General features: G+C 49.4%; 1 protein-coding gene across 9 annotated transcripts in view; it reads left to right on the top strand.

Moving 5' to 3' along the window:
- Positions 1–13,445, top strand: part of LOC135908829 (phospholipid-transporting ATPase ABCA3-like) — a 324,046-nt gene that overhangs the window by 206,075 nt on the left and 104,526 nt on the right. For 7 of the 9 annotated variants that reach the window (XM_070532568.1, XM_070532569.1, XM_065440661.1 and 4 more), the window contains 2 exons: positions 1,123–1,344; positions 2,933–3,360. The exons of 1 other annotated variant lie outside the window; for it this stretch is intronic. In XM_070532568.1, the coding sequence (XP_070388669.1) occupies positions 1,123–1,344; positions 2,933–3,360 (650 nt within the window). The remainder of the gene's footprint in view (positions 1–1,122; positions 1,345–2,932; positions 3,361–13,445) is intronic. One more of the 9 variants, XM_065440663.1, reaches the window with a different exon arrangement.

Genomic DNA, 13,445 nt, shown 5'->3' with positions numbered 1-13,445 from the left:
ATAGACGCAAGGCACGACAAACAGCAACATCGCGAAACGGTATATGAACCGGATATAACAAAGTGTGGATATGGACTCCCGCATGACGGCGTGGTCTGTCCGAACAACTTCTTTGTCGATATTTTGGTCTCTACGAAGTAGTTTGCCGACTTATGGATCTTACATATGGAGTCAAGTCTGCTGTACACGAGCGGTCAAGGCAACTCAACCCTATGGAGCGCGTACGGGTTGCGCGCATGAAACCTTATGATAGATAAATAGAAGGAGCACCCAGCAAGACATTCGTGATGCAAATTATCTCGTCTGCAACCCTACACTGTACGATGTTTTCTTACGCATCGGAACAATGCGCTTTAGGAGAGGGGATAGTGCCACGTAGCCTACATTCAAGTACTACACAGGTTGCTGTGGACACCGCAAGCGTTGCAACAAAGCGAAACACCACCAGAGTCCATCAAGACACGCACAGTGCGCCTGACTACCAGCCTGCGTGTGGACGAGCTCCCACCGAGGTGCTACTCAACCAATGGGAAACGACTACGTGTGTTTTTTCATCTAGAAAGGCCGCAAGTGGCGTTCGAGGACAGTGGTTCGTGGCAGAGGGCGTTTTTGCTCTGCCTTCGCTGCGCAGGCGACAGAGTGGTCTTCTTTAGCTCTGGGCACAAGTTCGCCCATTAATAAATAGTATAATTTTATAAACCTGTGTTGACTAAAGTCGCTACAATATAATTGATATACCAACAAAACACACCAAGGGAATGCTCATGAATGTAGGAAATGCTCAAGGGTGTTCTATTCGGCCTATTGCGGTATGGGCCCGTTGTCTAATTATTAGGCCATAGGGCCCCTGTGCTGTCGGTCCTCTGTTCGAATCGTGCCGTGGGGTCATTTTATTTAATAAACATTAAACGAAATGTCACGCTAACCAGTGGTTCCAGAAGCACATGTTTGATCACATTATTAGGCTGCACTATCCCCGTGATCAGCCCACGATAAGAGCCTAGAAATATACCTAATTCGGAAAAATGATGGTAACTCGCCAGGGAAGGCTGTCTTTAAAGTAATGGTCACTAAAGGCTGGTCTCTTTTGTTTCTTTTCGTGTGTTCATTTGCGGCGCGCAGGTCCATCGACTTACGCTTCTCGGAGCAATTCCCCGAAGCGAATGTTTTCCTTCAAGCCAATTCGAGCGACTTGACAAAGCACTTCCTTTCGCTGTTGAGGCAGCAAGGGGCCACAGTGATCCCCATGAAGAATGCCTACCTCAAGCTGCGCACCATGGCTGAAGAACACTACGACCAGTACAGCACGACGATTGCCTTCGGCGGCGTCTTCAGTGGCAGCGAGTAGGCCATGCATTGCGGCGCTACAACTGCCAACTTGCCAGTGGAAGCGGATGTTTACAATACGTCTCAGAAGGGCCCTTGTATTCCTTCTCTGCGCCTTTTATTTCTTTGGCGGTTGTTTTCTTGTGAAGGAATTTTCGTTTACTGTGTGGTTTCATCCGATGAATGCATTTAGAATGCAAAAATAAAAGTAACACCAGCAGACAGAGGCCACAAGATAGCGCCTGAGGTTGTATAGGAAGTCGGTGGGTGCCAAGTCTTCAGGACACCTAACACTTGGTGGGGCAATCCTCGCTGGAACCAGTGATTTGCGTAAGCTGGGCTCACGGTGGTCCCACTGTGCCATGGGTGGTCTTTTCTTACAAGATCAGCTGTCCACGGAGTCCCATCTCATACACCCCCGGCACGTGGACACTTCGGCAAGCCCCCTAGCCGCAGAACAGTCTGGGTTCCAACATTTGTGACCCCGTTGACAGTTTGGCAACCTGGAGGCACCGCCGAATACTATATTAAATAATGAGAAGCTGTTTACACCTACGTCTTGCGCAAATTCTCTCCCTTGCGGCCTTTGCTGAGGTATCTCTGTGCTGTTCGTCTTTTAATTGCGCATGTAAATGATCTAATAGGATCAAGTCAGACAGTAGACGTGAATTCCTTCCAGCACAAAGAAGCGCGAAAGAAAGAACAGGTGCGTGCAGAGAGCAGAAGAGAGGAGCCCATCTGGAACGTAGCCTAACGACCTGCTTTCACTTGCTGTAAAAGGCCAGCACTAACGACGTCAAAGAAATTGGGATAGAAATAAAGCGGCTACATTGTAAAAAGGGAGACACTTCGGTGAAGGAAACTAAACCATGATTCACTGCCTATTATCACCACAGCAAGGAGTAAACTATTACTGATAATTTAGCGTTTTATCTTGCAATAATGGACAACTGTCTGGTACCTCTATTAAGTTATCGAGCAATGAGGTAGTTAATTACGCAGCGCGGTTTTCCATATCATTCGGCATGTAGTATGGAGTCCCGCCATTCTTGAAAGGCGCTGATGATGTTAAAACTTAGATGTATGGGGCTAATATTCATAGATTATTGAGCTGCCGTAGCTGCAAAACGTGCTAGGTGGTGTGTAGAGGAGCCGAAAGCGCGCGGCCATCTGGAGATGCGCAGTAATATTCTTATTGAGCCATTGGCCTTGGTAATTTCACCGCGAAATCCTTTTCTTTTTCATATATATAGATATTGTGTATCCGTTTTTTCTTTCTATATGTTAAATAGAGCTACAACGGATATTCAAAAGCTTCATGGCGCCATCATTGTGCGTTTATAGAAGAAAAACACCTTAAGCAAGCAGCAAGAACACAATACTCGCTTTCCGTGAGTGCGCAATTGCGATAGTTGGCGAACAGGATGACAAACAGCACACACGATGAAAAAAAAGGAAATAGCAGCCATTGTCCTAAATTTTCTTTCCTTTTGCTGTAGCCTGCACTGTTCTCCATAATAATCTCACCTATCACACGCATTGCATCACTCAGAGAAATAACGTCCGGAGTGCGCTTATGAGCAATTGAACGCTCGCTTAATTACAGGATTGAATTGTGGTACAGTCCGTACACCCCCGTCAGCAAAGCCGTGGGCCTGAACTTGATCACCACGGCGCTGAACCAGGTCTACTCCGGAGACAATTCTGGCCATATTGTTACTACGCTGAGCGTCTACAACAAAAGCAGGTCTCACGAGTCCTGGCCTTCAGCATTTGTGCCAGAGCTGGCACGCAATTGGATTTTCTGGAGCCTGCTACCGGTTGTGGCATTCGGATTCCTAACAGCAGTATTCGTGCTGCAGCCATCGTCCGAGAAGCTGAGCGGAGTGAAGGCCCTGCTCTCCCTGTCAGGCACTCCTCCACCACTCGACCTCTTTGCCAACTTGGTGTTCGACCTGCTTTTCTACGTTGTCCCCATGGGTACATGCTTCGGATTGTATGCCTGGTTCTTCCGGCCGAACAAATTTACAGCAGGTATGCATAGCTCACCGTCAGCGCGGCGCCACCCATAGGCTGTAGGCATGCTCACATGAGGACCGATCTAAGCATTTTTTTGATCAGATGCGAGGTTGCCATCTACGAAAATATATTCTTCTACTCTCTTTCCTAATGCTCACAGCCATACGACGGCACAGAAGATGCAATTTAGGCAGTGTAATGCCCACAGTGTTATCTGTATTAATCTGTAGCAAAGCTGTAGGCTATAGTTTTCACCGGAAATGTTTAAAATGTGTTTTACTGTACTATTAATAGATGTGTTCAGTGAAGCAGCTGCGCAGTTCCTGAACAAATAATCCGACATGGATTACTAGGGTGTTCTCAGTGAGGACGAAGGGGCGGATGTTAATCTTGCCAATACGCGATGCCCCTGTATAATTCTAGTTGCTCATATGTTGCTCATAAATTGCTCAAATCTAGTTGCTCCTACGTTGTCCTGCATTCTTGACAATGTTATTTCTTGGAATTTCGGTAATGACAACCCACAAACAAATTTCATGAAACAAGACACTGGCAGCGCATGCCTTTTATGTTAAATCTTCTCAGACATAAATATTGGAAGTACGAGACAGTAACAGAAACCTTAAATAATGTCATATTTTTGGCGCGACTGTGTGGTACCTCATGGATCGGCGAACGCAAGAGGCCGCGTTTCTACCAGAAAGCTCGCCTTCGTGTATAGCGTTCGCCACCAGCGTATCATGGTAAACATTGCGTTTACATAACCTGCCGTTGCACGGAAGCATGAGAAGCTGTCAGTGATCTTTGAATGCTTTCGCGTTCCACTCGAGCGTTATGAGTGAGTCTGACGAGAGCTGCAGAATGTGGCCCTCTGTCCTGGCGGACCTACAAATATCACTGAGATCATATTTAGTGAAATTGGGCACAACGCTATAAACGCGAAGTAAAATGCGTGTTGATGAATCGCTCACTTTTTTTGAAATTCCTAAACAAGTTCTCGAAGGCGTTACACGGGGGCAAGATTTGAAACACAGCTGTAATATACGGGCAGCCTTATAAAGCATGCGATATAATTACAGGGTACTGAAACTCTTATTTCAACTGCGCGAAAGAAACAGCTTCACTGGAAATTGGGTTGTAATTCTGCAAGGCCTCGCACGTCTGCAGTCGTTCTTTGTTGTGATTATTAGAAGTATCTCATGGTGGTTTCACGTTCTGTGTATAACTTCGACAGTACTATTGTCTTTACTAGCGATGAATTTGTGCTGTGGATTAAACACCAAGTGCTATCCTTTGCTTACCAAAACTGTTTGTAGCGAATGCGTGTTTTCATATGCGCAGTACTGCTGCTACTATCGGGGTCAGGGCCCTCTGTCAGGCTCTCATTGTCTGTTGCCCCAATTTTAATGAACAATTTTTTGGTCTGCCACAGATCACCATGTGTGACGGATAATAGGTTTTATGAATATATATATATATATATATATATATATATATATATATATATATATATATATATATATAACCCTACTATGCGCGTAACATTGTGTGCGCCCCTGATGAAGGCCGGACCCCGGCCGAAACGTCAATAAACCGCTTCATACGCGCGTCTACTTCACTGTGTATATATATATATATATATATTGACACAATGCTGTGGGGCTCCCGCACCGCGGGACAGCACGCGCAACGGCCGGCGCCACGGAAGACGACGAAGCACGTACGCTTCACGCTCTTCTTCTGGCCCGCCGTTAAAGAGAAGCGTATATTTTGTAAGACTCGTCTTCAATCTACGTTACCTTTTTCTGGTGGAGAGGCGGGGTACATGCTACCACGCCCAGATCGAACGCTCTCCAAGCCCAGTACGAAGTTTGGCCGAGCTGACCCCTGTTCACGTACGTACAAGCCGTCGACTTCAGGGGCTGCCACCTGAGCACGAGCCTCTACCCAATCGAGTCGGAAAGATGAGTACATCAGTTCCGTCTCCTTCCTCAACCGCACTGACCGAGGTCGTCCTTAACCAGCCGCGAATCCCCACATCCTTCCATGGGGACGCTTTCGAGGATGTTGAGGACTGGCTCGATCACTTTGAGCATGTCGCAGAATTCAACGGCTGGACTGCAGAGCGCAAGCTACGCAACGCCTACTTTGCACTCGAGGACTACGCGCGGACATGGTTTGAGAACCATGAGGCGCCTTTATCGACATGGGACGAATTCCGACGCCAGCTAATCAGCACATACGCCAGCCTCGATCGCAAGGAGCGAGCTGAATCTGCAATTCAGGCGAGAGTACAGCGGCCGAACGAAAGCGTCGCCATGTTTGTAGAACATATGTGCCGACTTTTCCGACGCGCGGATCCATCCATGCCGGAAGAGAAAAAGCTCAGGAACTTGATGTGCGGTGTCAAGCAAGAGTTGTTCGGTGGCCTAATACGCAGTCCACCAAAGACCGTTGCAGAGTTTCTTGCGGAAGCCATATCTATGGAAAAGGCACTGCAGCAGCGAACACGACAGTACAACAGCGACGTGTCGACCCTATCGCGTGACCCTCTTGCTATGCCCTTGGAGAATACCGATGCCTTGCGGGAGCTCATTCGGCTTGTTGTCCGAGAGGAGCTCCAAAAGTTTCAGATGGCTGCGGTATCGGTACCACGACTCACTCTGGCTGAGGTCGTCCGAGAAGAAATCAGGCAGGCAGTGCAAGTCCCGGAGCGAAGCGAGGCGCCACAGCACGAGGTACGGCAGCCACGGCCTCTAATGCCGTATGCGGAAACTGCACGAAGTTCGTTGTCTCCGACTTTTCACGATGCGCGCGATGTCCCGGACTTTCATTGTGTGCGCCCCATTGAACAAGCAACTGCTGACTTCAGGACTCGCCGCACGCCATTGATGGCTGAAACACGACCACCCCGCAAGAGCGACGTATGGCGCCGTGCAGACCGGAGACCCTGTGTTTTCATTGCGGTGAAGCCGATCACCTCTACAGGGCCTGTCCTTACCGCCGAGCTGGGCTCCGATGATTTTCACTGAATGCGCCTTGGCCACGCAATGGTGAACGCCCCCACGAGATTGAAGCCTACCGCGAGAACCCCAGGAGCTCGTTTGGCCCACGGTTCCGTGACCCCCGGTCACCGTCACCTGCCCGATACAGGTCTTCCAGCCCCGTCTTCACGCCGAGCGCAACAAGGCGTCGCTTACCCAGCCCTGCCTCCCTGGAAAACTGAGTCCAGCGACCTGCGGAGGTGAGGTCGCTGACGTTGTGAACGCTGAAGATCCTCCATTACGACGAGCGCGAAATGACGTAATTGAGACGCAAAGAAAGCAGTGTAGTGCGGTGTCAGTATCTTGGGACGTACCAGTTACCATAGATGACCACGAAGTCAGGGCGCTAATCGACACGGGTGCGGACACGTCTGCTATGAGCCAGAATCTCGCACGCACACTGAACAAAGTCTCGACGCTATGGACCGTAATTCAAATTCGTACTGCAGGAGGGCAACTCCAATGGGCCGGTGCACGGCACGACTCAACATTCGGGGCTTCACGTATATCGGCGACTTCGTCATTCTTCCTGAATGTTCAAAAGACCTTATACTCGGCATGGATTTCCTTCGGGCGAATGGTGCCATCATTGACCTGCAAGAGCCCAGAGTTAGCTTCGCTACTACGCAAGCCATAGCGAACAGTAATGACAACGACAGTGACATCGCGCTTCGCGTAGCTGACGATCACGTCACGTTGCCACCCAAGAGCAGCGTGGTTACCCTTGTCCGATGCAACATGGAAGATGACGCTGAAGGAATTGCTGAGGCCAACATCCCCCTGCTTCTTGAGCGCCACGAATACTTTGTTCTTTGGCGACAGGACAAGGCGCCTTGTCCTGTCATCTTTCTTGTATGTGTCGTTTTGCGTTACACAAAGTATTCATGGATTCGCACCAACTAGCCCGCCAAGGTGTTGTGTTGAGCGCCATATTTGCACAGCCAGAGGGCTTCTTCAGATGCGAAACGAAAGTTTGTTACCAAAACGACTGAACAAATGTTCAGTCGTTTTGCTAACAAACTTTAGCAACAAGTAGGGGCATGTACCGCGAGGAACGACAATCGCATTTCTTCGCGAAATCATTGATGTCACTGACATTGCCACATTGTAAATCGCATCGTCTCAGCGATCTCAGTTACCCAGCCTAAAAGAACGGATTCACGTTAACGCTGCTCTGCCACACGATCAGAAAGACCATCTGCTGAGTCTCGTGAATGAATTTGCGGACTGTTTTTCAATGTCGTCCAAAGTACGGCGCACGTCCGTCACAAAGCACCGCATTATTACAGACGAGTCTGCACGTCCTGTTCGTACGCATCCTTATAGAGTGTCTCCTGTGGAACGGGAAGCGATCAAGCATCAGGGGAAAGAGATGCTCCAAGACGACGTGATCCAGCCATACACAAGCCCGTGGGCCTCCACTGTAGTGTTAGTCAGAAAGAAAGATAACACACTACAGTTCTCTGTAGATTACAGGAAGTTGAACAGCGTCACCAAGCGCGATGTTTATCCATTGCCTCGCATCGACGACGCATTAGATCGTCTACAACATACCAAGTTTTTTTCTTCGTTGAACCTTAAATCAGGGTATTGGCAAATCGAAGTTGATGAACAGGATCGTGAAAAAATAGCGTTTGTGACACCTGACAGGCTTTATGAGTTCAAAGGTTTCCCCTTCGGTCTCTGTTCCGCACCTGCCACCTTTCAGCGGATGATGGATACCATGCTTGCTGAACTCAAATGGCAAACCTGCCTCGTATCCTTGGACGACGTCGTCGTGTTCTCGAGCACGGTTGACGAACATCTCGCACGACTCGAGAGTGTCCTCGGTCGATCCGTACTGCCGGCCTCACCATCAAGCCGGAAAAGTGCTACTTCGGATTCCAAGAGCTCAAATTTCTTGGCCATGTCGTCGGACCTAAAGGCGTCCCACCAGACCCAGACACGTTACCTGCCGTCACTGAGTTTGCGCCACCCACAGACGAGAAAGCTGTCCAACGCTTCCTTGGTTTGTGCGGATATTATTGGCACTTTGTCGATGGATTCTCGAGAATTACTGAGCCTCTGACACGGCTTACACGCGACGATGTGCCTTTCATTCGGGCGGACGAGCAGCAGCAGTCTTTCAATGAATTCAGCCAGCGTTTGCAGGCGGCCCCGATACTTGCTCATTTCGACGAAGACGCTGACACTGAAATCCACACTGACGCCTGTAATACGGGTCTCGGTGCAGTTCTTGTGCAGTGGCAAGCTGGTGCGGAACGCCCCATTGCTTATGCAAGCCGCAGTCTCACCAAGGCTGTTAAGAGCTACTCAACCACTGAAAAAGAATGCTTAGCGGTTGTGTGGGCAATTGGTAAATTGGGACCCTACTTGTACGGTAGACCCTTTAAGGCTGTCAGCGAACACCACGCCCTGTGCTAGCTTGCCAACATCAAGGATCCTTCAAGCAGACTAGCCCGTTGGAGCCTGCGCTTATAAGAGCACGACATAACTTGTCTACCGATCTGGGAGGAAGCACAGCGGCGCTGACTGTTTGTCACGTCCACCACTCCCTACGGCGTCATCAGACCTTGACCATGACTTGCCATTTCTCGGCCTGCGCCATAAAAAATGGCTGAGCACCAGCGCGCTGACTTTGAGCTGCTGCTGCTGATCGAGCACCTTCAAGGAGTTGAAGGTGTTTTACCCCGCTCGCTATGCGCGGCTTATCATCGTACCGCTTACACAACAACGTCCTTTACAGGAAAAACTGCGGAAGCGGTCCCAATACGTACCTCCTTGTCGTGCCGTCGGTGCTGCGCCAAGACATTTTGCAAGCCTGCCATGATGAGCCATGCGCGGGACACCTGGGATTCGCTTAAACATTAGGAAGGATACGACAGAAGTATTACTGGCCCCGGCTTTATTCTTCTGTGAAACGGTACGTGAAGACCTGCCGCGATTGTCAGCGCCGCAAGAAACCACCAGTTAAACCGGCTGGCTTTCTCCACCCTGTGGCCCCTCCTCAAGCACCGTTCCAACAAATAGGAATGGATCTACTTGGGCCATTCCCAGTAACCTCTTCGCGCAACAAATGGATGGCCGTCGCTACCGACTACTTACCTCGGTACGCCAACACCGAAGCTATTCCGCAAGCAAACTCGTATGAAATGGCCAAGTTCTTTGTACGCCACATTGTCCTACGACATGGTGCACCGTCTGTTGTCATCACCAACCGCGGTACAGCATTTACAGCCGAACTTATGCAGGACGTTCTCCAGCTGACGCATTGCTCTCACCGAAACCTCAGACCATTCGATTAACGGAACGTCTGAACAGAACGCTGGCTGATATGCTCTCCATGTATATGGACGTTGAGCACAAGACGTGGGACGAGATTTTACCCTACGTGGCCTTCGCGTATAACACTGCTGTACAGGAGAATACGCAGTGTACGCCGTTCGAACTTGTATACGGCCGTCACGTCACGTCCGCACTTGAGGCCATGTTACCTCTGGCTGATAATAGCCCGACCGGTGAACACGTAGAAGAGGTCGTACAAAGACCTGAAGAAGCCCGCCAGCTTGCTCGGCATCGTATCCGGAGCCCTTCGGTACAATCAGAGTCGACGCGACGTACATTACAATACCCGCGCCTTCGTGTGGGTCTGGACGCCCGTCCGTCGCCGTGGACTCTCGCAAACGTTGCTCCGCCGGTATTTTGGTCCCTACAAGGTTACACGCCGCCTCAGTGACGTTACCTACGAAGTCGTCCCCTGCAGTTCTGACCCCGGTTCGCCCCGTCGTCGTCCTCGCGCTGAAGTTGTTCATGTAGTGCGCATGAAACCCTACTATGCGCGTACCTGAACGCCGAGATGCACCTGAGGAGCTCCATTTTTTGTCATCGCTGAAAGAACTTTTTTCACGTGACCGAGACAGTCGCTTTTCGCATGGGGGGCAATTGAGGCAATGATGTGGGGCTGCCGCACCGCGGGACGGCGCGCGCAACGGCTGGCACCACGGTAGACGACGAAGCGCGTACGCTTCACGCTCTTCTTCTGGTCCGCCATTGAAGAGAAGTGTATATTTTGGAAGACTCGTCTTCAATCTACGTTACAATATATATATATATATATATATATATATTTATATATATATATATATATATATATATATATATATATATATATATATATATATATATATATATATGACATATATGTCATATATGACATATATGACATATATGTGTGTGTATATATGTATAGAGAGAGCACGGTTTTCTCTTTATCGCCCCTGTTCCCTCGATAAATAGCAGGTACGCCACTGTACTTGTATTTTAGGCTGCCCTCGCATGCCACGCGATGCAAAACCAGGTCTCTGCCATACTTTTTTTACGTTGCTGGCAGGCTCCGGGAGGCGGTCATTAAGGTAACGCCCGGTCTGTCCCATCTAGGATAGGCCGCAGCTTAGAAGGATCTCATAGACCGCGTACGTTCCCCGTTCATAAGTTTGAGGACATCCGAGTTGTGCAAGAAGTAATAAAGATATTTTCGTTCGATTGAGAAAGTAAGCATTCCGGCTAGTGCAAGGGCGTTTAAACAGTCATACCTCTTCTGGACTCCAGAGTAAGGAAGTATCGCCCACCTTTAGTATGCCGAAGAATTTCTGCAGGTAGCTAGTTAATGATTTCTGCCAAGTATATCGATCAGACACAGTCACTCTGAACGGGCATCCGTCTTCGTGTCTTCTTTCCGAGAAAAAGGTCTCCAGGGTATTTCCACCTTTATTGCTGATCCCTGCAACAATCATTGTCACGTGCGCCTACCGACACAGCTGCACCGCTCCTTTTATCGCTTTGGAGAAAGTGTGCTTTCTACCTCGTGAATCTTGGCAAGAAGCCAACCAGGTACATTGTGCAAGGAGTCAAGGTGCCACCTCCACAATCTGAACCTTATCGAAGAATCAGTCTATTACAACTGGTGACTTCCATCAGGAAGGCACAGCTGAAGCTTCTTGTGTCCTACGTAGAGGGTGGCTTTGTCGTTATGCCCTCCATATTTTGCAATCCCAAGGCCCGATGCCGCCATGGAAGCCAGCATTCACGAAGCAGTAGACACATTCCCAAGTAAGGCTATACAAGGAACGTTCAAGGTGTATGAGTAGGCGGGCTTGACAAGGCTTCTTGCAGGGATCAGAAATGAGCATGGAAAAAATATGGAGTCCTTCTTCTCTGCAAGGACGCACACAGAGAGATGCGCGTTCACAGTGTAGGAACACAAGGCCCATAAAGAATCGCCATTTATGAAGCAGATGACTGCGTTGATGTCCTGGCTACCACTGATGAGCCTATGTGCCTGATGGCGCCCGTCGTCTATTCTTCTTCCACCGCGGGGCTCTATAAGTACTATCCAGTACATGACTCAACCTCCCCCCCCCCCCTAGCGATGAATGCACTGCCGTTAAGCGGTTTAAGGTGTGGAGATCGCACTGCCAGAGTCTAGATGAGCTGCCTTCAAGCGGTCCATGAAAATTGTATCTTCGCGTCCACTGACAAGAAGTGTGAAAAACTTGACGTCATGCTTGAGGACTTTGAAGAGAACGTCGTAGGGAGGATGTAAAGGGGCGCGAGTAGCGTCGTGACGAATAAATACATGACTGGTTTCAAATACAGATGGGCTCACGTAAACATTCCTGCGGTCGTTACGAAGCGGTGGAGGTATAAGCATGGCGATAGTAATACGAAGGTGGTCGGCGTAGGACTCTAGGTCAGCAGCTGACGGTTCTGAGGTGAAGAACTCACCCTATACGCGAAAGCGCGGGCCTGAAACGGGTTCTGCTGAGAAACACTGTGCGTCTGCTTTCAGATCTGTGCGAAGACCTAGTAGAACCAAAGGCTGGCGCTCTGTCCATGAAATTATGGAGTCACGGGAAGGAAGTGCTGCCTTTAGTTGACGATGGAAGGGTTCTACCATGCCATGGATCTTGGGTGATAAGCTGTCGTTCGTATGTGCGTTACACCCAAAAGACGAAAGAGTGCTTGAAACAGAAATTACTCAAATTGTCTTCCTGTGTCTGTCGTTGTAGTATGTGATACGCCATAACGAGAAATCTAGGTATTTGAGATAGCCACGGCTACGGACTCTGCAGTAATGTGAGAGAGTGGCATTGCTTCAGGCCACCGTGGGAAGGGGTCAACGCAAGTGAGTATGTCTCGTTAGTTCTAGGACGGTGGTAGCGGACCATCGATATCGATGTGAACGTGGCCGAAACGGATGTCTGGGGGTGTAAAATGACCAGGCGCGCTCATAGTATGTCAACTTACTTTGGTGCGCTGGCACTGTATGCATGCCCGAGTCCAGCAACGAACGTCAGCGTACATACGCGGCCACAGATGGTAGGAAGTGACCCGACGTTGTGTGGCACGTACTCCAGGGAAAACGTGGGATGTACTCCAGCACGTACTCCAGGGTGCGATGAGGAGTGTAGTGCGTCAAAAACTTGCTGCCGAAATTGTTGCGGAACATACGGCTGAGGATGACCCATGGACATGTCGCATATCACTGTGATATGCAGCCAGGCTGTAAGATATCTTCGAAGCACAGAAAATCATTAACAGTCTGTGGTGTTTGAAGTTCACGGTCTTTGCATTGAGCGGTAGCGAGGCGGGCGAAGTCAATGCCGGAACGATTTACTTGGCTTGCATTTATTTGAATACGTGACAGAGCGTCAGCAACGGGATTTTCGGCACCAGTGATAGGAAGAATATCAGTAGTGAAGTCGAAGATACATGCAAGCTGGCAAATTTCGCGGAGAGTGTGGGAATAACTGTTCGAGGTAATAGCATAAATAAGCAGTTTGTGGTCGGTAAGAATAAATATCTAACGCCCTTCGACATTGTGACGGAAAGGGCGGACTGCCAGGTAGATTCCTAGCAATCCGCGACCCAAATTGCTGCAGCGGGTTTCTTGCAGTGTCAGCTTCCTTGAAAAGAAAGATATGCGCTGCCATGTCTTGCGAAGCAGCTCTTGAAACACGGCTCCAACAACTACGTCAGACGCATCCACCATACGGA

The sequence above is a fragment of the Dermacentor albipictus genome, chromosome 1 (genome assembly GCF_038994185.2).
Source record: "Dermacentor albipictus isolate Rhodes 1998 colony chromosome 1, USDA_Dalb.pri_finalv2, whole genome shotgun sequence".
NCBI lineage: Eukaryota > Metazoa > Arthropoda > Arachnida > Ixodida > Ixodidae > Dermacentor > Dermacentor albipictus.
Note: the sequence above shows the minus strand (reverse complement) of the source record. Positions and strands in the feature narration are given on the sequence as shown.